Below are 27,048 nucleotides of genomic sequence, written 5' to 3'. Positions count from 1 at the left end.
ATAGTCAGCAGATATCATAACTGATATAAGTGGATGGTCAGCAGATACACTGCCACCTGTTATATGAGGTGTCTAGTCAGTAGATACACCACCATCGGTATGAAGATTGGATGGTCAGTAGATACACTGCCACCTGTTATGAGGAGAGTGGATGGTCATTACAACCCCTGGCAAAAATTATGGAATCACCGGCCTTGGAGGATGTTCATTCAGTTGTTTAATTTTGTAGAAAAAAAGCAGATCACAGACATGGCACAAAACTAAAGTCGTTTCAAATGGCAACTTTCTGGCTTTAAGAAACACTAAAAGAAATCAAAAACAAAAAATGTGGTAGTCAGTAATGGTTACTTTTTTTAAACCAAGCATAGAGAAAAAATATGGAATCACTCAATTCTGAGGAAAAAAATATGGAATCATGAAAAACAAACCAACAAAAAACTGTGACGTCTGCCTACGGTCTGGGCTGCAGCCAGACAGCACCCCGAGAAACTCTGATACCCTTTACCCCTATACAGGGATCTGGATTTACAGCAGAGCCCAGGAGGCGCTGTCTGAATAGGAGCAATGACCAGAGCAGGACGGTCGCCAGAAAGGTGTTCCAATACAGGACACAGAGGCAATGATATCCGAGACTAAACCAGTCAGGCAGAAATGGTACAAAAACAGTAGACCGTAGCAGAGTCAGATTCCAGGCCGAAGTCAGAGTCATAAACCAGGAGAGTAGCAGAGGTACAAAATCGTTAGGCAGAAGCAGAGTCAGAATCCAGGCCGAAGTCAGAGTCATAAACCAGGAGAGTAGCAGAGGTACAGAATCGTTAGGCAGAAGCAGAGTCAGAATCCAGGCCGAAGTCAGAGTCATAAACCAGGAGAGTAGCAGAGGTACAGAATTGTTAGGCAGAAGCAGAGTCAGAAGTCCAGGCCAAAGTCAGAGTTAGTCAAACAGGAATTCACACAGTAATACGCAGGGGAACCAAGATTATATCCGGCGACTTGCAAGAGCAGCCCCAAGGTATTTGAGGGATCAGGTCATCCCTCACAGGCTCCTGGGCTGATGATGTCATCCGGACCGCCCCCAGGACCAGGCCGGATGGTGATGCACCAGCCCCTTCATGCCTGGCCGAGGAGCGAAGCCTGCGTCCAGCGGACTGCTGCGCAGGAGCCTCATCACCATTGCCGCCATCACTCGGGGTTGAAGCACAGCGCCACCCAGAGACCGAGGCAGGAACAGCAGGCCGCGAGTCAGACGGCGATGGGACAGTCCGGCGCCTCCTAGTGTCCGAGGCCGGGACAGCAGGCCCCGAGTCTGACGGCGACGTGACAAAAACACTCCAACACATCACTAGTATTTTGTTGCACCACCTCTGGCTTTATAACAGCTTGCAGTCTCTGAGGCATGGACTTAATGAGTGTCAAACAGTACTCTTCATCAATCTGGCTCCAACTTTCTCTAATTGCTGTTGCCAGAGCAGCTTTGCAGGTTGGAGCCTTGTCATGGACTATTTTCTTCTACTTCGCCTTGTCATGGACTATTTTCTTCTACTTCCCCCAAAGATTTTCAATTGGATTGAGATCTGGACTATTTGCAGGCCATGACATTGACCTTATGTGTCTTTTTTCAAGGAATGTTTTTGCTCTAGGGCAGGATGCATTATTACCGTACCTTCAAAAATGATTTCATCATCCCCAAACATCCTTTCAATTGATGGGATAAGAAAAGTGTCCAAAATATCAACATAAACTTGTGCATTTATTGAAGATGTAATGACAGCCATCTCCCCAGTGCCTTTACCTGACAAGTAGCCCCATATCATCAATGACTGTGGAAATTTGCATGTTCTCTTCAGGCAGTCATCTTTATAAATCTTATTGGAACGGCTCCAAACAAAAGTTCCAGCATCATCACCTTGCCCAATGCAGATTCACAATTCATCACTGAATATGACTTTCATCCAGTCATCCACAGTCCACGATTGCTTTTCCTTAGCCCATTGTAACCTTGTTTTTTTTCTGTTAAGGTGTTCATGATGGCTTTCGTTTAGCTTTTCTGTATGTAAATCCCATTTCCTTTAGGCGGTTTCTTACAGTTCGGTCACAGACGTTGACTCCAGTTTCCTCCCATTTGTTCCTCATTTATTTTGTTGTACATTTCCTGTTTTGGAGACATATTGCTTTAAGTTTCCGGTCTTGACGCTTTTATGTCTTCCTTGGTCTACCAGTATGTTTGCCTTTAACAACCTTCCCATTTTGTTTGTATTTGGTCCAGATATTAGACATCTGACTGTGAACAACCAACATCTTTTGCAACATTGCGTGATACTTTACCCTCTTTTAAGAGTCTGATAATCCTCTCCTTTGTTTCAATTGACATCTCTCGTGTTGGAGCCATGATTCAGGTCAGTCCACTTGGTGCAACAGCTCTCCAAGGTGTGACAGCCATGTCGGTGATCTGCTTCTTTTCTACAAAATTAAACAACTGAATGAGCATCCTCCATGGCCGGTGATTCCATAATTTTGCAGGGGTTGTAGATACACTGCCACCAGTTACGAGGAGTGGATGGTCAGCAAATATACCAGTTATGAGGAGTGGATAGTCAGCAGATATCATAACTGATATAAGTGGATGGTCAGCAGATACACTGCCAACTGTTATATGAGGTATGTGTAGTCAGTAGATACACCCCCCCCATCGGTATGAGGAGTGGATGGTAAGCAGATATACCAGTTATGAAGAGTGGATGGTCAGCAGATACTCCTCATAACACGTGGCAGTGTGTGGTCTGTAGATACACCATCATCGGTATGAGGAGTCTTTCATGACACCGATCTGACACTGCCTTAGTTTTTCTCTGTTCCTAGGACAGAGCATTGGCACTGAAGGTTGCATTTATAAAGAATCTCTCCTTGGTGATACTCAGGTGAAACTTCTTGTCTTCAGAGATACTTAGCTTGAAAAGGTTGATAAATTCCACTCCATGCTGTGAATATATTACCAACATGCTCATACATTTGTGCTTCTCCTGACCATGCCGTGTGCACTGACGTTCCCACGTTCTCTGTCTTGTAGATTGTCGACTCCTTCTTCATTGGCCGCTACGTTCTCCTGTCCATAATCAGTGTCATCTTTCTTGGAAGCATCTTCTTGTCTGTCAACTCCTGGGTCCTGGAGCCAGTCTACGCCAAACCTCTGCGTGTTCGGTGACATTCAGGGTGTGATGGCAGCTTTTTGTGTCATTTGTACTTTTTATAATATTTATATTTGATACTTGTTTGTAAAACATTTATATAAGAATAAATTTTTTTTTTCTTCCGTGGGCAGGAGTTTCATTTGTATTTCAGTATTTTTTTTTGCTCTACAGATGTAGACATGAGCACCATGGGGAGACAAATCCCTGCATCTTAAAGGGGTTGTTCAGAGCCACTCACTTCCACATCGGGGTTGAATGATGGTGTCTGCACATTGTGGACCGTGTGCTGGCTCGGCCGCCATCCTACACACATCTCGGTGGGCACATATCAAGCCTAATTTTTTATATCGTTGACATAATATTTTAACCATTTGTCACAAATTGAAAACTCTTTTCCTTATGTACGGACTGGTCATCAACCATATTAAGAGATTTGCAAATGTTTGGTTTTGTAGCTTATAAAAAGGTACTAATATCTTTTTATTTCTGGTTGGATCAGTATCATCTTACAGTATATGTTAATCTTATATGTTAATATTAAGAGTCAGGGTAATTAAGTGTATTTAATTCCTTTTTTGCATTGCTAAATTCCAATAATATTGAGAGCTGGTGCAATTCCAAAGAAAATGGATTAGTATTCTATTATACACTTTACATTTTGAACAGAAAGAAGAACTTCTGAAGTTCATTTTACAATATTTATAATCAATAGATATATTAATAACTGGAAAATTCTATATGAATTGGTTTTAGGTTGAAAATTCAGTGGTGAATAATTTCTTATTATGTTAAAATGATCAGAGTTCTAGTTTCCTGTTACAAAGATCTAATTCCTTGTATATACAGATGTATGAGATAATATAATGTCTGCTCCCTGTAAACAGAGATACATGATAAGATTCTGTCTGCAGCCACCACTAGGGGGAGCTCCTTGTATACAGAGATACATGATAAGATCCTGTCTGCAGCCCCCATTAGGGGGAGCTCCCTGTATATACAGATACATGATAATATACATGATAATATTCTGTTTGTAGCTCCCTGTATACAGATACATGATAATATTCTGTCTGCAGCCCCCACTAGGGGGAGCTCCCTGTTTACAGAGATACAGGATAAGATTCTGTCTGCAGCCACCACTAGGGGGAGCTCCCTGTATACAGAGATACAGGATAGGATTCTGTCTGCCGAAAAATGCCCTGAGAAATAACACTGAGGACCGTGATATGAAGAAAACCCTATGTAGTCCTCCAAACACAATGCATATAAATAATGAACAATTTTTTTCATGCAAAAACAAAGTTTAACCCCTTAGTGACAGCACCAATTTTGTACTTGATGACCAAGCCATTTGTTTACAATTCTGACCATTGTCACTTTATGAGGTTATAGTTTTGGAATGCTACAACGGATCCCACTGATTCTGAGATTGTTTTTTTTCGTGACATATTGTACTTCATGTCAGTGGTAAAATTTATTTGATATAACTTGCATTTATGAAACAAACGAAAATTTGGCAAAATTTTTAAAAATTTAGCAATTTTCAAACTTAATTTTTGTACCCTTAAATCAGAGCGTGGTGTCACACAAAATAGTTAATAAATAACATTTCTCACATGTCGACTTTACATCAGCATAATTTTGGAAACACAATTTTTTTTTTTTTTTGTTAGGACGTTATAAGGTTTAAAGTTGACCAGCGATTTCTTATTTTTCTAGCAAAATTTACAAAACCATTTTTTTTAGGGATCACCTCACATTTGAAGTGAGTTTGGGGGGTCAATATTACAGAAAATACCCAAAAGTGACACCATTCTAAAAACTGCAACCCTCAAGGTGCGCAAAACCACATTCAAGAAGTTTATTAACACTTCAGGTGCTTCACGAGAACTAAAGCAATGTGGAAAGAAAAAACGAACATTTTACTTTTTTCACAAATTTCACTTAGGAACCAATTTTTTTTTATTTTCACAAGGGTATCAGGAGAAAGTGGACCACAAAATTTGTTGTGCAATTTCTCCAGGGTACACAGATACCCCATATGTGGAGAAAAGCCACTGTTTGGGTGCATGACAGTGCTCAGAAGGGAAGGAGCACCATTTGACTTTTAGAACGCAAAATTGGCTGGAATCAATGGTGGCGCCATGTCGTGTTTGGAGACCCCCTGATGTACCTATACCGTGAAAATCCCCCAATTCTAACTCCAACCCTAACCCCAACACACCCCTAACCACAACCCTAACTACAAGCCTAACCCTAACATACCCCTAACCGTAATCCCAACCCTAACTTTAGCCCAACTCTAACCCTAATGGGAAAATAGAAAAAAATACACTTTTATTATTTTTCCCTAACTAAGGGGGTAATAAAGGGGGATTTGATTTACTATTTTTTTATTTTGATCTCTGTGATGGGATCAAAATTAACCAATAGGAAAAATTTCTCATTGTTGCTGGGTGCCGGACGGCAGATCTCGGCGGGCGCACTGCGCATCGCAGGCGGCCGCCATTTTCTTCCGTAAGAAGACGCCGGGGGGTTGCAGGGACAACGGAGGTACTGGAGGCGGGGGGATCGAGGGACCCTATCCTTTGAGGTGCGATCACATGAGAGGAGAGAGAAATTAAATGGAAAATCAGACCTTTTTTTTTGCGGTCGTCGTTATGCCATTAGGGGGAGCTCCCTGTATACAGAGATACATAAGATCCTTTCTGCAGTCACCACTAGAGGGAGTTCCCTGTATACAGAGATACATAACCAGAGCCTAATTATAGCCACATCTCTCTAGTTGTGCTGCTTGGTTTTGGGCTGTACCTGGCACGGTTCTGGTGCTGAGAATTTTAGGGATGATAGTGTAATATAGAATTAGTTTGTGTTGGTTATATTCAGGATTTCTGTAACGTGAATGTCGTATTTTTTTGGCTGTATGTTTTTTCTGTAAATCCCGGACAGGATTGCCCAGTCCATGACCCTTTGGTTTTCCTAAGTTGCAAGTATGGAAAGTGTCCGAGTGACTCAGTTCACAGCATTCCAAGATAATGCAAACTCATTTATTCTGGCTCACGAAACAGGAACGAAGGGTGAACACACATGATTTATGTGTGCGGAGAAATGCTGAAAGTAAGAGCGTGGACCGGGCCAACTGAACACGCCGCCTCAATCATAACAACTGGTTAATGTTTCATGCACCCGAGGGGCAAATTCACACAAATCAAATGGTCATTATCACTTGTTTGCAGCTACATCAACAATGTCTAGAGGTGATCCCGGGAAAACATGGGTTTCAGGGCAAAAATACTGTGATACTAACACTTTGCTTTGGAAACTGCTGGCCTTATATCTGACAACCATGTGGTGGTTTATCCAAATGTTGACCCTAGTATCGGCAGTGATGGGTCTAGAAGGGTAAACTCTGTATAGATGATGACTGGTCCTGTCCATAGCTGATATACCTGGCAGTCTAAAGATGTGGTGAAGTGTCTCCTGAGTCTTATATAGTTGATTTTCTTGTAGCTCAGAAGAAGGGAGAGCTGACTTCAGGGCACAGACTTCTTAAAGGGATTTTCCATGCTTTCAGTATTAATGACTATGAATATCAGATCGTTGGGGGGGCCAACGTCCAGCATAAAAAAACATTCATTTTGGTGTCATGTATATATCAGGGAATTGTACTCTGAGAATAACTTTTGGAAGTCAGTTCCTCGGGAATGACTGTAATAAATCTTCAATCCAGAAATCCATGGATAATGGGTAACATCCAAAAATGTGTTAAAATCCTGCAATTTATGGTCCAGAAATTCTGGTAATTTGGCCAAAAACTAAAATATTTCCTGGCTGGACTAGTGAGAAATCACTTGTTGGTCCAGCTGACCTAAAACCATGAAAACCTACGGCCGTATCCAAAATAATCCATCCAGTCGGCTTTTCCTCCTCTGTGCTCCTGCAGTTTGGGATTTCCAATAATCCAGGATAATGAGGATCCAGATAGTCAGAATTTTACTGTATATTTTGCAGTATTTTTCGCTCTTCGTAGATGCAGTTTTGCCTCCGATGTGTCCGTTGCGTCCTTCGAGGTGCAGTCTCTGTCTTTTATTATGCCTTCATATTTGGCCTCTTCCCAAACACTCAGGAATCTTCTCGTTAATCAGCGTAGCTCTGTCTGAGGAGGAAGTTGTGATATTGATTTAACCTTGGAAGCCATGAAGAATAATAGTGAGAAGGACCAGTGGCCATTACTGCGAGGAGTTGATCCTGGCGTCTCTGGTGACGCTGCGCCTCTTTTATCGTTGTGTTTTCTTAGTATCGCTCCAGCTGGGACATTATATACACTGCGTTCCAAATTATTATGCAAATTGGATTTAAGTGTCATAAAGATGTAATTTTTTGTTTTTCAAATAAACTCATAGATGGTATTGTGTATCAGGGCTCTTTGGATCACTGAAATCAATCTCAAATTCCTGTGATAATTAGTTTACCAGGTGAGCCCAATTAAAGGAAAACTACTTAAGAATGATGTTCCACATTATTAAGCAGGGCACAGGTTTCATGGAATTTAGGAAAGAAAAAGGACCTCTCTGCTGCTGAAAAGCATCAAATAGTGCAATGCCTTGGTCAAGAGATGAAAACATTAGATATTTCCCAAAAATTTAAACGTGACCATCGTACTGTTAAGGCTGGTTTCACATTTGCGTTAAAACAACGCTGTGCCCTGCGTCGTTAAGCCCCGCCCCGAGCCGGCTCCCTGCCCGCCCCATCCGGGATCACCGCCTACTTTCGCATTTGCACGCATGCGATCGGCGCACCCTATCTTTAGCATAGGGTGCGCAGATCATGCGCTGCCAGTGTGAAAGTAGCGTGCTGCGCACTTTTGACGGTGCGCGCCGAAATGCAGCATGTTGCATTTCGGCGCGCACGGTGCACCGTCAAAAGTGCGCAGCACGCTACTTTCACACTGGCAGCGCATGATCTGCGCACCCTATGCTAAAGATAGGGTGCGCCGATCGCATGCGTGCAAATACGAAAGTAGGCGGTGATCCCGGATGGGGCGGGCAGGGAGCCGGCTCGGGGCGGGGCTTAACGACGCAGGGCGCAGCGTTGTTTTAACGCAAATGTGAAACCAGCCTAAGTGATTTGTGGTTGATTCTGAGCACAGACATGTTTGTGCGGAGAAAGGCAGAATGAGGAAGGTTTCTGCCAGGCAAGTTCATCGGATTAAGAGAGCAGCTGCTAAAAAGCCATTACAAACCAGCAAACAGATATTTAAAGCTGCTGGTGCCTCTGGAGTCCCTCGAACCTCATGGTGTAGGATCCTTCAAAGGCTTGCTGTGGTGCATAAACCTACTATTCGGCCACCCCTAAAAAGTGTTCACAAGCAGAAATTGTAGCATTGGGTCCAGACATACATGAAGACTATTTTTCATACAGTCTTTTTTACTGTTGAGTGTCGAGCAACCCTGGATGGTCCAGATGGATGGTTGGTGGAAGGCCACCATGTCCCAACAAGGCTGCGACTTCAGCAAGGAGGAGGAGGAGTCATGTTTTGGGCCGGAATCATGGGGAAACAGCTGATGGGGCCCTTTAAGGTTCCTGAAGGTGTGAAAATGACCTCTGCAAAGTACTGTATATAGAGTTTCTGACTGACAGTTGTCTTCCATGGTATAAAAAGCAGAAATGTGCCTTCAGGAGCAAAATCCTCTTCATGTATGACAATGCACCATCTCATGCTGCAAAGAATACCTCTGAGTCATTGACTGCTATAGGCATAAAAGGAGATAAACTCATGGTGTGGCCACCATTTTTCCCTGACCTCAACCCTGTAGAGAACCTTTGGAGTATCATCAAGCAAAAGATCTATGAGGGAGGCAGTTCACATCAAAACAGCAACTCTGGGAGGCTATTCCGACTTCATGCAAAGAAATCCAAGCAGAAACTCTCCAAAAACTCCCAAGTTCAATGGATGCAAGAATTGTGAAGGTGATGTCACAGAAAGGTTCCTATGATAGCATGTAACTTGGCCTGTTAGGATGTTTTGGAGTTAAATAGCTTTTTTGTTCAGTGAATGTGACCTCCTAATGCTGCAAATTCCACAAATGAACATTTTCAGTTCTTTAAAACAGATCAAATGTTTAGAAATTCTACTGTGCCTAATAATTTGGAACAGTGCAATTTGAGTTTTTATTCATTTTGGAGATTATACTGTTATCATTGGGAGGTTTCTTCAATAAAATTTGATGTATACTCTAACGGGTGATGACTTTTATTAGACTGACTCATTTGTACTGACTATTTAGGAAAATCATAGAAAAATATCATTTGCATAATAATTTAGAACACAGTGTAGATCCAGTTATCCTGATCTCTGCTTCATATCTGGGTCTCTTGTTTGCAGCATTTAGTGGAGCTGAAGTCTTTCCTGAATGATAACCCATCTTTCTGCTATTTTTCTTCTTTCTTAGCTGGCCCTGGTGCCCATAGTCCTCGGGGAGCGGCGATGATTGAATTGTGCCAACATTTGAATGTCTGAAGACACTAAGAGCACAAGGTGGTTATGTGGTAGTGTGGAAATGAGGACAATCAGGAAACTTACTACTGCTTTCTGGTGGTTGTCGTGCACTTTATTTACCACTTGCATTTTCCTTGGCAGATTGGCATGTGTAAGTCTTTGGAGTCTTTCTAGCTGGCATCTTGTGACCCATTGACTGTGTGATAGTCTGAATTTGGCTCAACCTTCCTGATGTGGGCGTTTGTTAGACCACACAAATGAAAGGGCAGAATAGTCCTCTAGCTCAAGGTCATCCACCGAAGAAAGGGCAGAATAGTCCTCTAACCCAAGATCATCCACCGAAGGAAGGGCAGAATAGTCCTCTAGCCCAAGGTTATCCACTGCAGAAAGGGGAGAATAGTCTTCTAGCCCACGTTCATCCACTGAAGAAAGAACAGAATAATCCTCTAGCCCAAGTTCATCCACTGAAGAAAGAACAGGATAGTCCTCTAGCCCAAGGTCATCAACCGAAGAAAGGACAGAATAGTTCTCTAGCCCAAGGTCATCCACCAAATAAAGGGTGGCTAAGCCACTCAGGCACTCCTTGGTGGCACTATTTTGAGCACTTGGTCCACTAATACCGTTCTGTTTGCCAGTATTTTCATGAAAAACAGTAAGATATATTTATTCTGGCCACTGAACAATTTGAATATTGTTTTACCATTGTTCCAAAATAGATAATAAATATGGAAATGTCTGTTAAAAATTTCTATTTTTTTTCACTTTTCTTTGCATCAGCTTTTATATGTTTTCCCTAAATACGCCGATGTACACGCAGTAAATCTTATAACCAGAAGTGATTGCAACTTTTACTCTTTTTATAGCACAAAATTATGGAAATATTCCTGCTTCATTTCCTCGTAGTGTTAATGCGTTCTACTGGATTCTTTTCTGTGAAAAATTTACGTTAAAGTTCAAGCAAAGTGGATGTGATTTAATGAACACTTATGCCCATATTGTGCGTGTAAAGACGTTTGTGTCTGGGTGGTTTTTTTTAACCATTTTTTACTTTAATTAGGAGCCTCAAAAACGATTGCAAAAAATGCTATTATGGTTTTAAGGGTAGAATCTCGGTGTTTCTGCACTGAAACCACGTCCAAAAAAAAACAATAATCAGAGCAGATTGCTATTATGTATGCTGGTGCAAAAACCATGCAGCAACCCCACTCCTGAGAGCTCGGCCACGGAGACCACAACTGGTCGTGTTGATCATGGACTGACCACCGCTGGTCATATTGATCATGAATTAACCAGAGATTTTTTTTGGAACCGTGGGTTGTGACAAATGAGCAGGAATAAAAAAAACACATTAGTCCTTTCCCATTTATTCAGTTTTGTGCTAATTTTTGAGTAATGTTTAATTAGTAAATTTCAAAAATGTAAATTCTGTTTTGTGCCTCTCACACCAGTGTACTTTCTGAAAATTAACACCTAGCAGTGGGAAGGACCCAAAAGAGTAAAATGCTGGGTTTTATTTTCACATATGGTTTGTAAGGTTTTCTGATTAAAAAAAAAAAAACGTCCCTCCGCTCTTGTACCTTGCTGCTGCCCATGTGTCAGTCTTTACTGAGATTTCGACATTGTACTCTGGGCCTACAAAGCTCAGGATGAACAGAACTTTCTCCTCCAATGGGATTGTATTTTTGTGCACAGAAAAAATAATGACAACGTGAATGGTTAGAGTGATACAGTATTTTATTACGGCCTGTGAGAGGCGCTACAACTATGACTCCTGGAATGTGCTACCCTTTAAGCCGCAGCAAGAATTAGTGATGTGCGATCTATAACACTTGTTAATATGGAGGGAACATGGGACATTGGGGGGCCGCAGATCCAGGCCCCGAGAAGGCGAGTCTTCATTCAGAAAACGCGGTGATCTATCAGCTCTGAGGGGCTGCCAAGATCTGTTATTGTAACCTGGCGTCTGAGCATTGAACAGGGCTAATCCTTATTTAATGACTCCCAACATATTCCCCCAAATACCGAGTCCAAGAAGCCGAGCGCTGCACCCCTGCTGTTTAAAGGCGCACAACTGGCAAGAAAAAGTAGACTTTGAACGCAACATCAATTACGTGTTTAAGAAAACAGCGCGAGCGCCAGAACAAGCTGGAGAGGTCAGAGCCGAGCAATATTCATCATCGCCTCACTCCTACTGATCACACCGGGGGCTCCGGGCCGCAACGCCAGGTTTACACTTTTTATTACACATGGAAAAGTAAATTATACACAGCTACAAATTTTCTATGTTTCGCTTCACTTTGCCTGCGCCAGACAGGATCTCTGCCTTTTTCTGCTGGACCTGCGGAGGAAGAAGAAGAAAAAAAAAAGACATTATTTTTTGTGCGTGGAAAACAATTTTCGATGGAGAAGCTTTCACAGTCCATTACTGGGAGGACATCGTAACGCATCGCCAAACACAAAACCTTCAGAGCCCATTTCAAAACTTATTTGCCATGAAGGTGCTTAAACAAGTACACTGCCCCCTACTGGCTTTACTGGCGGCAGCGCTAACGGCTCTCCTGCTGTGACGTCTGCGGTTATTTCCTAGACTTCCTGATAGATTACATGGATGGGATATGAGCGCCATCGACGTACGTAGTAGTTTGAAATCCATCACCTGTCTCAGAGGCTCAGGCTGAAGTTCTATCCTGAAACACCAAGGTTACTTACCGGTAACCATTTTTTCCGGAACCCATGATAGCACACCTGAGAGAGGGATCCGCCCAGCCAGGACAGAAAACCTACCTCTTCCTCACTTCCGTTGGGTTACAGAGCATGAGAGACCCTCTGGATAATTTACACAGAAAACCAACACCACATTATATCAACAAAAGACAGCCAAACTATAGTGCACACCCAAGAGGTGAGAAGGGGGGGGGATATACTGGTGCTGTCATGGGTTACGGAAAAAACGGCTATCGGTAAGTAACCTTGGCATTTTCCCTTCACCCATGACGGTACACCTGAGAGATTTTTCGAGAAATGAAAACACCTTAGGGGAGGGACCACTGCTTGCAGCACTCTTCTACCAAAGGTTAGGTCAGCCGAGGAGGACAGATTCAGTCTGCAGTGCTTAAAGGAGGTAGATGGGGAGGCCCAGGTAGCGGCCTTACAGATCTGATCAATCGATACCTCCGCCTTTTCTGCCCAGGAAGTAGCCACGGCCCTGGTGGAGTGAGCCTTGATGCCTTCAGGAACCGGAGCGCCACTCGCAGAGTAGGATAAGCTAATGGCCTCCCTGATCCATCTGGCAATGGTACCTTTAGATACCTCGTAACCCTTTCTGCTACCCTGGATGGCTATGAATAGGGACTGATTTTTCCTCCATTGACTAGTCATGGGCATGTACTACATGGACCTCCACACGTCTTAAGTATGGAATTTTTCCTGTCCTGGATATTTAGGGTTATCACAGAACGAGGGTAAGGCGATCTCCTGGCTCCTATGGAATTTAAGAACTACTTTGGAGAGATAAGCCGGATCTGGTCTTAGAACCACCCTGTCCTCAAACACCTGGGTGTATGGGGGGCATATAGACAGGGCTTGTATGTCACTTACCCTACGGGCTGATGGTAAGGCCGCTAGCAACACTGTTTTAAGCGTGAGGAATTTCGCAGATAACTCCTGTAAGGGCTCGAATGGTTCCCTAGTTTGCTCCTGTAAAACTAGGTTCAGGTCCCATGGAGGAATTCTCGGAACTATAACCAGTCTAGATCTGCTACAGGATTTAATAAACCGGGACACCCATCTATTGGATGCTAGGTTGCAGTTATACAAGGCACCCAAGGCCGACACCTGTACATTGAGAGTATTAGTTGCAATCCCGACTGTAGAAATTCTAGAATAGCCCCTACCGGAGCTTCATCCCCAAGGGCTGCCCTAAAAACTCCAGGAATTTCTTCCATGTTCTACCAGAGATCTTGGATGTAATCGGCTTCCTACTTTTCAACAGGGTGGAGACTAACCCTGGTGAGAATCCCTGCCGACTCAGTAACGCCCTCTCAAATTCCTTGCTGCCAGATGGAAGCCCTTGACTTGAGAGTGGCACACTGGTCCCTGGGTAAGCAGGTCCGGGATCTCTGGTAGAATCCATGGATCGGTAACAGACATACACCTTGAAGGGAGAACCGCAGTCTCCTCGGCCAAAATGGAGCAATGATAATTACTCTCGCCTACTCCTCTCTGATCTTTCTCATAACCGCTGGAATCATCGCTGTTGGGGGAAATGCGTATGCCATACTGAACTTCCAAGGTATCTGAAGGGCATCTACCGCAAATTGAATCTCCTTTGGACTAAACAAGCAGAAGTTCCTCACTTTCCTGTTGTGTAAACTGGCAAACAGATCTATCTCCGGTTTGCCCCATGCCTGCACTATTTGCTGGAAAACTTGAGGATTTAGAGACCATTCTCCCTGTCTCAGTTTCTTGCGACTCAGGAAGTCTGCTTTCGTGTTTTCTATTCCCCTTATGTGAAGTTCCGTAAGAGATAGCAGGTGTTGTTCTGCTAGCTGGAGCAGGATGTTTGCTGCCTCCATAAGGGTATGGGACCTTGTTCCCTCCTGGTGGTTGATATAACCCACAACCGTGCGATTGTCTGACATGACCCGGGTAAGGTGACCCGGAATGAAGGGGAGAAAGTGTTTAAAGGCTCTTTCCACATCCCACAACTCCTTTAAGGTTGAACCCTGATCTTTTTCTAGAGGAGACCAGGTTCCCTGCTCTGAGTAGGACCTCTGATGTGCTCCCCATCTGGTATTGCTTGCGTCTGTCGTGATAACATCCTTCACCAGCCTCAACCACTGGACCCCTGACACCAAATGCTCTCTTACTGTCCACCAGGAAAGGGAATCTCTTACAGCTAAGGAAAGATGTACTTTTCCCTATAAATGCCCTTTTAACAACCTCTGTGCAGACAAGACCTCCAACTGTAGCTGCCTTAGGTGAAACTGTGCCCATTTTACTGCCGGTATACATAATGTTAGGGATCCTAGCAAGGACATCACCTTCCTTAATGTCATTATAGGCTGCTGTATTGCTGACAGTGCCAGTCCCATTATTTTGGCGATCTTGTTCTCTGGTAGGAGACAGACCTGGCCCATGGAGTCCAGAACCAACCTCAGGAAGGATTGCATCTTTTCTGGTCTTAGCTTTGACTTGAGGGTATTTATCACCCAGCCTAGCTCCTTTAGGGCCAGTCACTTCCCTCTCCTGTTTTGTACAGTGATTTTCCGACCTCCCGACTATAAGGAAGTCGTCCAGGTACGGGATGATAACAATGTCCTGAGAACGAAGGTGTCGTGTAGACTTGTCCTGTGTGACGCGACCTACAGGTCGGTAACTAAAACGACAAAACAAACAAGGGAACATAGGGGACACAGTTACAACGGTGGGCCCTGCAATAGGGAACGGGGACGTGGAGACCTCCTGCACTCCCCTGAGGCAGTGTCCCTGAACAATCTGTTAGGAGTCAGATTTCGGCCATTACTAGGCAGGAATCTAGACCCTCACATGCTGCAGTCTCCTGCTCTTTGTCTAATGCAAAGGAGATTGCAGAGGAGATTGCTTTACAGCAACTCTCTCCGGAGGCTAAGTCCTTCGTCCCTTCTTCTGAGCATGCTCCTGGGACAATCGCCCATTGGAGTTCAGGAGTCAGGTGCTCAGGTCCTGCTCCAGATTTCATTGGCTCAACTCAGAGATCCGGAAGCCTTTGGAAGGTCCCGTGTGCTATTAAAAGCGCGCATGGCTGTTCCGCCATGCGCTAGTATAGTCATACTTGCTGCAGTGTGTATGTTGATGGATGCATGATCTGGTGAATGACTCATTTGAAACCCCATTCCTTTGATACTACGAATGTGTGAGGGATTGAGTTAGAGCCAGTACCAGTGCGCCATTGCTCCAGGCACGCTAGCGTCTGACATCGCGCCTGCGTTTTCCAGCGGTGTCACCTCGCGGCATTATCCACACCGCGCTGCAGTAGCAGCTTATTTGTTGCGTTTGCGGTTGAAACGCACTATACACTACTGACTACGGTAAGTCTAGACGGACGTAGTCCCGCCATTTGGGGGCTACTCCTGTGACTGCAATACCATGTTAGTTACTCTGAGTACCTGTCACACTAACAGGCTCAGAGTTATTGTGTTTATGCTTTGTGTTATAGCTCTGTGATTTAACAGAGCTTTCCCTGTGCACCTGGGTGACGTCAAACCCCGTGCACACTACCGCCATTGTGCTCTGTCCTCATCTAGCTGCGGTTTCTCCATCTACCGCACGGTGGACCCCGAGTGGCGAAGGCACTTTATTTTTATTTTTTATTTAGTGCCTTCCGCCACTCCTAACATTATACTAGCGCCAGGGTCTGGCTAGTGATGGCAGAACAGCAGCAACTTCTGCAGTGTGTGCGACAGCTCGAGGGTCGCTTGGCTACCCTTGAGAGGGCTCATGCAGCTGCGCAAGCCACTGATGCTGCTGTACAGGCACTCACAGGCGCAGTAGGACGTATGTCCGTGTCCTCCCTTGCGCCGACAGTTACCCGCCTCCCGTTGCCCAATAAATATTCGGGGGATGGCGCCTCCTGCAGGGGTTTCATCAGCCAGTGCTCAATCCATCTGGAGCTGCTGGCTGCGCAATTCCCTACAGAACAGGCCAAGGTGGCCTTTATTATTTCCCTACTGTCGGGCAAGGCACTGGAATGGGCTACGCCGTTATGGGAGCGTGGTGACCCTGAAATTCGGACCGCTGCCCACTTGGTAACAGCCATTAGGCAAGTTTTCCTCGGTCCACGGGTCACTCACGATACCTCTCTACAGTTGCTTGCCTTGTCCCAGGGATATCTTTCGGTTAGCCAGTACACCGTCCGTTTTCGGACACTGGCGTCCGAACTGGAGTGGTCCGATAAGGCACTGATCCCTGTTTTTTGGAGAGGTTTAGCGGAGCACGTCAAGGATGCTCTCTCTACTAGAGAGATCTCTACCACTCTGGAGAAGTTAATATCCATCTCCTCCCGTATTGACCTCCGTTTTTCGGAGCGCGGTATGGAGCGTGCTCACTCCAAACGGAGAGGTACTCCGGCTCCCAACTTTTTTGAGCCTCTGGAGCTGCCCGATCCAGAGGTTCTACCCCCAGAGCCCATGGAGGTGTCTCGCGCCAATTTTGAGACACATCCAGCTCAAGAGTCCATATGCAGTGGTCACCATCTACACGCTGCTTCTCAGGAAGACAGTGCCCCGCAATGGTCAGATTGTGAGTCGGTCGGCGAGACTTTTGTTCCTCCTCGCTTGCGGCCTAAGATTCTCGCGTGGGCACACGTGTCCAATGCGGACGGCCATCGTGGCTATATGCAGACCACGAACTCTCTGGCCGGATCGTATTGGTGGCCGCACAGGCCTCGGGACGTTAAAAAGTTTATTCGGGCATGCACCTTATGTGCTCGGGATAGCTTTCCCAGATGGAGTGTGGCGATGGTCGCTGACACACGGCGCCTTTTCCCTGAAACTTCCGCTCCCATCATCTCCCGGGTGTCCCTTTTGAGACCAGGCGTCCTTGCCCCCGCTGATACCTTCCGTGTGTCCCGGTTTTCTATGTCACCTACCAGGACATCAGGCTCGCCCTCGGACGAGTCTGGGGCCTGTGCCAATGTCGGGCACAGGCTGGTGGTTCGGAAGGTTCAGGGGGGAGGGGGCCCTAGGAGGGGGGGTAATGTTAGGAGTCAGATTTCGGCCATTACTAGGCAGGAATCTAGACCCTCACATGCTGCAGTCTCCTGCTCTTTGTCTAATGCAAAGGAGATTGCAGAGGAGATTGCTTTACAGCAACTCTCTCCGGTGGCTAAGTCCTTCGTCCCTTCTTCTGAGCATGCTCATGGGACAATCGCCCATTGGAGTCCAGGATTCAGGTGCTCAGGTCCTGCTCCAGATTCCATTAGCTCAGCTCAGAGATCTAGAAGCCTTTGGGAGGTCCCATTTGCTGGAAAAAACGCGCATGGCTGTTCCGCCATGCGCTAGTATAGTCATACTTGCTGCAGTGTGTATGTTGATGGATGCATGATCTGGTGAATGACTCATTTGAAACCCCATTCCTTTGATACTACGAATGTGTGAGGGATTGAGTTAGAGCCAGTACCAGCGCGCCATTGCTCCAGGCACACTTGCTAGCGTCTCACATCGCGCCTGCGTTTTCCAGCGGTGTCACCTCACGGCATTATCCACGCCGCGCTGCAGTAGCAGCTTATTTGTTGCGTTTGCGGTTGAAACGCGCTATACACTACTAACTACGGTAAGTCTAGACGGACGTAGTTCCGCCATTTGGGGGCTACTCCTGTGACTGCAATACCGTGTTAGTTACTCTGAGTACCTGTGACACTAACAGGCTCAGAGTTATTGTGTTTATGCTTTGTGTTATAGCTCTGTGATTTAACAGAGCTTTCCCTGTGCACCTGGGTGACGTCAAACCCCGTGCACACTACCGCCATTGTGCTCTGTCGTCATCTAGCTGCGGTTTCTCCATCTACCGCAAGGTGGACTCCGAGTGGCGAAGGCACTTTATTTTTATTTTTTATTTAGTGCCTTCCGCCACTCCTAACACAATCCTAACGTTCCCTATACAGTCTCTTCACCTGTCGCCGACCAGGATTCCTGAATCCCTCACTAGCCCTGCACCTATCCCTTACTAGGGAACTGGTCAGTGCGGACACTGGTCCCACCGCTGTACTAATATAACATTAGGGAAACCAACAAACAGGGAAAACACACAACTTAGCTTTGCTCTGCTGCAATTGCTCCAAGCAACAGAGTACGGCACCTGGATACAGCTTCCACCTGAACAGCTGATACATCAAAGCTCTGGAAGCTGCAAAGCACTGCTCCCAATAGATCCTCTCTCCTCCAAGGTTGGTTGGGGAATGAACAATATCACCAACAGTGATTCAGGCACTTGACACCCTTTTATAGGAAGGAGGGGAGGGTTAACACTTACTGGCTAATTTACACATGAGTAACCACAGCGGCCACCGGAGGCAAAACCCATTAGCAGCAACTAGGTTGTAATAACCCCAGCGACCACCGGGGGCAAAAACTAACATTAAGCCAGAGGCTTGAAGAAAAAAAAGTTATATGTGAGCCAGATCTGCCACAATCCAAACATGGATTGTGACAGAAGGTAGGCCATCACCTCCGACATTACCTTGGTAACCACCCTTGGGGCTACTGACAGACCGAATGGGAGAACTGCATACTGATAGTGCCTGACCTGTCCCTGGACATACAGAGCCACTCTCAGGAATTTTTGATGGTCCCGATGGATTGGGATGTGGTAATAGGCATCTTTTAAGTCTATGACCGCCATGAGGCAATCCAGGAACAAAATCTTTATAGCCGTGTTTACTGACTCCATTTTGAAAGAGTAATTCACAACACATCGGTTGAACTTCCTCAGGCTGATGATAGTCCTTAGAACTGTCCGGCTTCTTTATTAAAAAGAGGTGGGAATAAAATCCCCTTCCTATCTCATCCACTGGGATTTCGCACAGAACCCGCTTTTGCACCAGTCCCAAAATCTCCGCCTCCAGGGCTAGCTGTTGTCCTGGTGATTTCCTGCGGGGTGTTAATATAAATGTCTGCCGGGGGTGGATGGATGAAGTCTATCATCAGACCGTCCTTGATGACACTTAGGATTCAGCGACTGGGGGAGATGTTGACTCAGGCAGGGAGAAAGAGAGAGCCTCCCCCCTACCTCTGACCTGACGTCGTTGGGGGGCTTTTTCGATTATATAGAGGGTCCCCAGAACATTTATCCAAACCCCTTCCTATCTTTGAAGTCCCAGCTCTTTCTCCCAAGGAACGACCCCCTATTAAATTTTCTCCTCCGAAAAGAAGGCTTCCTAGTCTCCCCCCGGGAAACCCCTTCTTCTTATCCCCTGCCCTCTCTAAGATGTCCTCTAGTTTCTGACCAAAGAGAAACTGACCATCACACGGGATGGAGCAGAGTCTATTTTTTAAAGGCAGGTCTCCCGGATACCCCTTTAGCCACAAGGCCCGTCCTGCTGCATTGGATAGGCTTGCCGCCCTAGCCACCAACCTCACAGAGTCTGCTAGAAAGGTCTCTGCTCCTTGCAACAGGGTCATATTGGCCAAGATTTCATCTCTTGGAACCTTACGCCTCAGCTGTTCCTCCATCTGTTGCAGGGAGCAGGCAGTACACGTCCCGGCTACTGCCGGCTTCAGACCCCTTGCGGTTGCCTCCCAGGTGTGCCTCAGGAACCCAACTTCTTTTTTATCTAATGGGTCTCTAAGCATGCCAGAGTCCTCCAAGGGCAGGGACAATTTTTTAGAGGACTTAGCTACTGCCCCGTCGATTTTAGGATTTTATCCCAACCCTACGAGTCCTTTTGCTTAAACGGGTATCTCCTTTTGGAAGATGAAGGCAGGCTACCAGACCTCTCCAGCTTCTTCCACTCCTTATCTATGACCGCCTTTATCCTAGTGTTAATTGGAAAGGCATGCTTCCTTTTTTCATCCAGGCCCCCAAACATAACATCCTCTAAGGATTTAGGTGTTTTTTTCCTCCTTTAGGCCCATTGTTGACCTGACTGCCCTAACCAGTCTGTGTCCTCGGCCAGAAAGCAAGGTCGGCCGCCTACATCTCTGTCAGAGGAGGAGTACGAGGACGGGGAGGAGGAGGGAGATGGGGATTCCAAGTGATATTCCCCACCGGATTGCGAGGCCTCTGAATCCGTGACAAGCCCCCGAGCTCTCTTGCTTCCTTTTTTGAATGCTGACTTTAGGGAACCTTTTCACCACCGCCCTTATTATGGCCCTCAGGCTCATGCTGAAGTCGGGTGTCTCTTCCTGTATTGTTTTCTGTATGCAGTTAGCGCAGATATCCTTCTGCCACTGAACTGCGAGTGGGATTTTACAAAGGGCACACTTTGTTCTTTGTCTTGGTACTAGCCTTCCTAGGCCCCTAGTCAAGGCCGGCTGGCCATCTGGCAATTGTCAGAAAGACCTGTCTGGTCATGGGCTGCCTTATCTGCAAAGTTGCTTACAGAGTCGGTGTTCTCAAGACACCCATACTGTTAAGAGTTGTGACGGAGCACCAAGTCACTGACCCCAGCAGGCTATGGTTGTCATTAGAAATATGGGTCTTATAGTAGTAAATCTTTCTTTCCTCCGTCCAGGGTAATATTAGTAATATATTCCATCTGGTTCTTGGGGACTCGGACAACAAATGTGTGATTTCAAATGCCAGGGCTGAATTTTAACCCCAGTCCGTACCTGCCCCTAGTGATTAAGCAGAAAATGGATGGCCCCTATTAATAACAAAGGTGACATTCTCATAAATCACTCACCACCCACTGTCAAATCAAGGGTACCAGATTTGGAGGCTGATCAGGGGTACGAACAACTTCCCTCCTGGATACCGAGGAGCCCCGCGATCTCTGGTCGGGATGGCTGCCACTCCTGCCACTCGAGCGACTGCTCCTCTTAGTGCGCCCAAGCTGGTGACCAGGCATAGGCACTGATTAAAGCTCCTGCTGCTGCTGCTGTAAGGGCTGCTGCTTCTGCTGTCCACGTGGGATCATCCGTAATGGGGAGCTTCGGACACTAGCGCCTCTTCTGTGGTCATACCTCCTTATAAGAGGGATCCACTGCGCCTCTCGCCTCCTCCGGTGACCAATCCATGCCCCCTCCAGCCGCCCCGCCGGGACGTGTCCGGTATCCATGCACCCCGGCCGGCTTTTTCACTATGGTCGCCACCATCTTGGCTCCGGTGCACACCCCTTGACGCCACGCGGGCACGCCCATTCCCAGTGTGCCTCGCGTGCGACGTCAGCGGCGCTCACCCCTGGAAGTCCGGTTCACGATGGAGCAGCGGTCAGCAGGTAGAGGAGGGAGAGCGGCGCGGCGGCTGCAGAAGAGCTGCTTAGCCCATGACTGTGCCACCCTATGCCCGCACATATGTTGATGGCCCCATAGGACCTGCGGACGGTGCTTCCACCACTTGAAGGCCGGCATACAGGTGCTCTGTCTGTTCTTCCAGTGTTGGGACAGGTGTGGGTGCGTGGATAAAGTTTTCAAACTGCCCTGGGTTTCAGCATGAGGGTCCCTGTTATGAATGGGTCACCGAGGAGGAAAAAACCTAAACAAGCTAAGCTCAGAAAAACCAGAGAGGTTGGTAACTATGCAGATTGCAGATCCCTGATCTTAACCACACAACTAGCAGCAGCCGTGGAGCGTACCTACGATGAACCTAGACGCCTCGTCACGGCCGGAGGACTAAATAAGCCTAAAGCAAGAAAAGGGGAAAACTAACTGCCCCAGAGCAGACCCCAAAGGAATAGACAGCCCCCACACATGTATTGATGGTGAAACAAGATGAAAACACAAACACGGGCAGGAAAATAGGCTGAGCAAACGATGGGGCCCAAACTAACTAGAAAGGAGAGGAAAGGAAAGACACTGTCTGCAATCTGCCCAAAACCCTACAAAATAATGTCCAACACTTCTGATAACAAAATTAACCCTGAAGTCACTAGACTTCTCCCACTATATCAGCACTCTGAAATATTCTGAGACAGAGCAAAAAGAGGCCAATCTAATAAGGGACAAAAAGCAAATTGGCAAATACAGATAAATAAGAGTGGAAATTCAGCACAACCCCAGTTCGGGCTGGCTGACCACACAAAAAACTGAATAGAACAAAATCAAGTGTGAACATTAGCAGAAAAACTTAGCTTGAGCTGACTGGAACAGAGCTGAGAACCAAGACCTGACAAGCAGAAGGAATCACCAGCACCAGAGTAGGGCGTCGGCTGTCTTAAATCCAGTCTGAGATTCCTGAGGTCCAATCGTCATCCTCATTATCAGGTGGCAGATCTCTACTGATTAAATCAGCCTCACTACCTCCTGTTACCACCAGAGGGAGCCTGGAAGGAGAACTCACAACTTGTAGACCAGAAAATGAACTCACATCAGGTCCCTGTCAGGACAGGAGACCCAAATGGGAGAAGTACTGCCCTTTTAATTCAGTAGGTTTCCTGTCCTGGCACGGTGGATTCCTCTCTCAGGTGCTCCATTACACAGCTGTGCTTTATAAGGGCACAGATATGATCAGTGACACCAGCTTGGCTTCAATGGACGGTTGCTCTCTGCTGAGACATGCACATAAAGTAGTGGTCAAAATAATATCCATTCAATATGACTAACCAAATTAATTGCTGGTTTTGGTATAAATTATATCACCACATGTCACACAATTTACCAGTTGGTGCAGTAGATTGTGAGAAAACCGCCAGACTCCGTATTCATGATCTGCAGGTTTCTAAGTCTGTGTATTAGCATAATATTTTTCAAACATTTAGCATAATGCCCACTAGTGAAGTGAATGCAATGGTTTGTAGCTATAGTTTTCATGATGGGTAATTGTTTATTCAAAAAAGTCAATAGTAATCTTTTCTATAGTGGGAGTAAAGGAGATCACCCACATGGGTTCAGGTACAAAGTTTGTTAGGTCATCATTACTCTCCTTCCAACTAATAAATTAATAGTAAATTAACCATTTATAGATTAGTATTTTGTAGTCCTATTGTGACTGGTAAGTAGTTTATACTCAAACATCCACATAAAAAGTCAGCATAACTAAGGGCCAATCTTGCACCCACTGCAGTTCCACATTGTTGGTGGAAATGTAAAAGTTATGTACTAAGAATTCTAAAATAAAGGATCTGTGCTGTATATTCTGCCAAGAAAGATGCTTGTACATGGATTACAATGGTTCTCTCTATTGTAAGGAGTGCAAGAAAGGCTGACAACGGACCCGTTGAAGCGCTCGAGCAGCGCGAAACGGCCATTGTCAGCCTTTCTTGCACTCCTTATGTCATTCCCCCGACTTGACATGTTTATGATATGTCAATAAATCAGTGAAACTTTCATCTCGATGAGTGCGACCTTTTCTCTTTGCATGGATTCCCAGGATTGACTGTTTCCAGGTCTGGCACCCGAGATTCCCAGCTGCTGGGCTTCTGTATGCCGCACATCATTTGAAGTCACAAGGTAACAGCGGTGCCGTCCGCTTTTTATCTTGAGTTTTGTGATAAATACAGAAGTGATGACGTGCTTCTATTATACTTCTCCTCTGATTGTTCCACTCCTGGTTTTGGCTACAAGTACTGAGGTAAAATACTGAGCGAATTCTGAATTTGTGATTGTGGCCTTAATCCAAGCAGAATGGAGAATTGTATCTGGTTGTCATATTTCTGCACAGATTCAATAATGTAGTCATTCCTTCTAATATTTCAGAATTTTACGTCTAAGTCTAGGGCCGGATCGGATATATGACATAAGAGACAATCATGGATCAGGATCTGCTCGTGTTCAGTCTTACAGAGATCTTTATATTCCATAAGTCCATGTTATCATGTAGCATCGGATATCATTGTGTTGTGAAGAAGTATTGGGGGTATCAGATATTTCATCCTCTGCATTGTAGAAACTAAAATTCGCACTTTCGTCTGAAGCATAAATTGACCTGTTGCAGATCTCGTGCCCTTTATGCTGCGGATATATTTTGCAGCATGTGCATTAGATTTCTTATAATATTGTGCAATACTCTGCAAGCAAATGTGCAGCAGAAAATCAATTGAGTTTTTGCTTCATGGGAACTAAACCAAAGAAAAACTCAATATCCCTCAGTAAGTGTCTGACAAGAGAGCAGATGGTGCCATCTAGTGCCAGTCCAAAGGAAATACAGATGCATTTTCCTCCGTTAGGCCTGTTTCACACATACGTATTTCTAAGGCTGGTTTCACATTAGCGCTTTTTAAGCGCACGCACGGCCGGGGGTAGCTCCGCCCCCGAGCCGGCTCTCTGCCCGGCGTGCCCGCCCCTTGCTTGTAGCGCCGCCTACTAGCGGACAGCGGCGCCTGCGATCGGCGCACCCTATCTTTAGCATAGGGTGCGCAGATCGTGCGCAGGCCGTGCGCTAGTTGCGCTTTGACCTGCGCTGCGCACTTTTGACGGTGCGCCGTGCGCGCCAAAATCCGAAAAGTTCGATTTTGGCGCGCACGGCGCACCGTCAAAAGTGCGCAGCGCAGGTCAAAGCGCAACTAGCGCACGGCCTGCGCACGATCTGCGCACCCTATGCTAAAGATAGGGTGCGCCGATCGCAGGCGCCGCTGTCCGCTAGTAGGCGGCGCTACAAGCAAGGGGCGGGCACGCCGGGCAGAGAGCCGGCTCGGGGGCGGAGCTACCCCCGGCCGTGCGTGCGCTTAAAAAGCGCTAATGTGAAACCAGCCTAAGTCAGTTGTAATCCGCGAAAATGTCGGAAAACGGAACCGTGACTATTCTGACATCATCGAGTGCCTCCGGACCGTTGGTTTTTACGGGTCCGGTGAAGGATGAAATCTAAAGGAACCACTGCCGGGGGGGGAGAGAGATAGAGAGATGTCGGCGGACGCCAAAATTTTGGGGGATCCATAAAAAAAAGGATCCAACGGATGACCATCCGTCAAGATCCGCCGATAATGCAAGTCAATGGGAAAAAAACGGCAGATTTTGACTGATGGAGACTAACGGAAATGTGAAACAGGCCTTATATGCAGCTTCTATCTTCTGCAGGCAGCTAACATCACACCCCCTGCTGGCTGCACCATGACTAGTCCTATCTTGAGCGATGGCTGTTGCTGTAATGGTCCTTATTTCTCTTTTCGATCAATATTGATTATTTTATTGTCTTTTTGTAAAGAGGTTTGCACACAACTCACCTCTGCCATCGCCTCTTCCAGCTGCATGAGCTCCTCGTAGTGATCCCGTGCCTCCTGCAGAGGGCGCACCATCACAACTTCTATCTGCGGGAAGAGCTGCAACACAGGTCCAGTTACTGACAAGTGGGATTGTGGGTAAAGTGGACAATGCTGGGTATTAACACTGTATACTCTGCTGTATCGCCGCTATACAGATGAATACCCTGAGATATATACAGTTTGACACCCCTGCAATTCTGTCAGATAATACTCAGTTTCTTCTTGAAAATGATTGCAAACACAGATTCTTTGGTATTATTATCTTCATTTAATTTGTCTTAAATGAAAAAACACAAAAGAGAATGAAGCAAAAAGCAAAACATTGATCATTTCACACAAAACACCAAAAATGGGCCAGACAAATGTATTAGCACCCTCAGCCTAATATTTGGTTGCACAACCTTTAGCCAAAATAACTGCGACCAACTGCTTCCGGTAACCATCAATGAGTTTCTTACAATGCTCTGCTGGAATTTTAGACCATTCTTCTTTGACAAACTGCTCCAGGTCCCTGATATTTGAAGGGTGCCTTCTCCAAACTGCCATTTTTAGATCTCTCCACAGGTGTTCTATGGGATTCAGGTCTGGACTCATTGCTGGCCACCTTAGAAGTCTCCGGTGCTTGCTCTCAAACCATTTTCTAGTGCTTTTTGAAGTGTGTTTTGGGTCATTGTCCTGCTGGAAGACCCATGACCTCTGAGGGAGACCCAGCTTTCTCACACTGGGCCCTACATTATGCTGCAAAATTTGTTGGTAGTCTTCAGACTTCATAATGCCATGCACACGGTCAAGCAGTCCAGTGCCAGAGGCAGCAAAGCAACCCCAAAACATCAGGGAACTTCCGCCATGTTTGACTGTAGGGACCGTGTTTTTTTCTTTGAATGCCACTTTTTTTCTCCTGTAAACTCTATGTTGATGCCTTTGCCCAAAAAGCTCTACTTTTGTCTCATCTGACCAGAGAACATTCTTCCAAAACATTTTAGGCTTTTTCAGGTAAGTTTTGGCAAACTCCAGCCTGGCTTTTTTGTGTCTCGCGGTAAGAAGTGGGGTCTTCCTGGGTCTCCTACCATACAGTCCCTTTTCATTCAGACGCTGACGGATAGTACCGGTTGACACTGTACCCTCGGACTGCAGGGCAGCTTGAACTTGTTTGGATGTTAGTCGAGGTTCTTTATCCAACATCCGCACAATCTTGCGTTGAAATCTCTTGTCAATTTTTCTTTTCCATCCACATCTAGGGAGGTTAGCCACCGTGCCATGTGTTTTAAACTTCTTGATGACACTGCGCACGGTAGACACAGGAACATTCAGGTTTTTGGAGATGGACTTGTAGCCTTGAGATTGCTCATGCTTCCTCACAATTTGGTTTCTCAAGTCCTCAGACAGTTCTTTGGTCTTCTTTCTTTTCTACATGCTCAATGTGATACACACAAGGACACAGGACAGAGGCTGAGTCAACTTTAATCCATGTCAACTGGCTGCAAGTGTGATTTAGTTATTGCCAACACCTGTTAGGTGCCACAGGTAAATTA

General features: G+C 45.9%; 2 protein-coding genes across 6 annotated transcripts in view; one reads left to right on the top strand and one right to left on the bottom strand.

Annotated features, from left to right (window-relative positions):
- Positions 1-3,313, top strand: part of TMEM218 (transmembrane protein 218) — a 32,538-nt gene extending 29,225 nt beyond the window's left edge. For all 5 annotated transcript variants that reach the window (XM_073584904.1, XM_073584901.1, XM_073584900.1 and 2 more), the window contains exon 4: positions 3,065-3,313. In XM_073584904.1, coding sequence (XP_073441005.1) covers positions 3,065-3,199 — 135 coding nt within the window. In that variant the 3' untranslated portion in view covers positions 3,200-3,313. The remainder of the gene's footprint in view (positions 1-3,064) is intronic.
- An 8,091-nt stretch (positions 3,314-11,404) lies between these two features.
- Positions 11,405-27,048, bottom strand: part of PDE9A (phosphodiesterase 9A) — a 58,601-nt gene continuing 42,957 nt past the window's right edge. The window contains exons 17-18 of the mRNA XM_073584899.1: positions 25,478-25,573; positions 11,405-12,022 (exon numbers count right to left, since the gene is read on the bottom strand). Of these exons, the coding sequence (XP_073441000.1) occupies positions 11,954-12,022; positions 25,478-25,573 (165 nt within the window). The 3' untranslated portion in view covers positions 11,405-11,953. The remainder of the gene's footprint in view (positions 12,023-25,477; positions 25,574-27,048) is intronic.

Source organism: Dendrobates tinctorius, unplaced genomic scaffold (genome assembly GCF_039654945.1).
Source record: "Dendrobates tinctorius isolate UK_male_01 unplaced genomic scaffold, ASM3965494v1 ptg000086l, whole genome shotgun sequence".
In the NCBI taxonomy this organism is placed as follows: domain Eukaryota; kingdom Metazoa; phylum Chordata; class Amphibia; order Anura; family Dendrobatidae; genus Dendrobates; species Dendrobates tinctorius.
The sequence above is the reverse complement of the archived record's forward strand: the minus strand, read 5'-3'. Positions and strand labels throughout refer to the sequence as shown.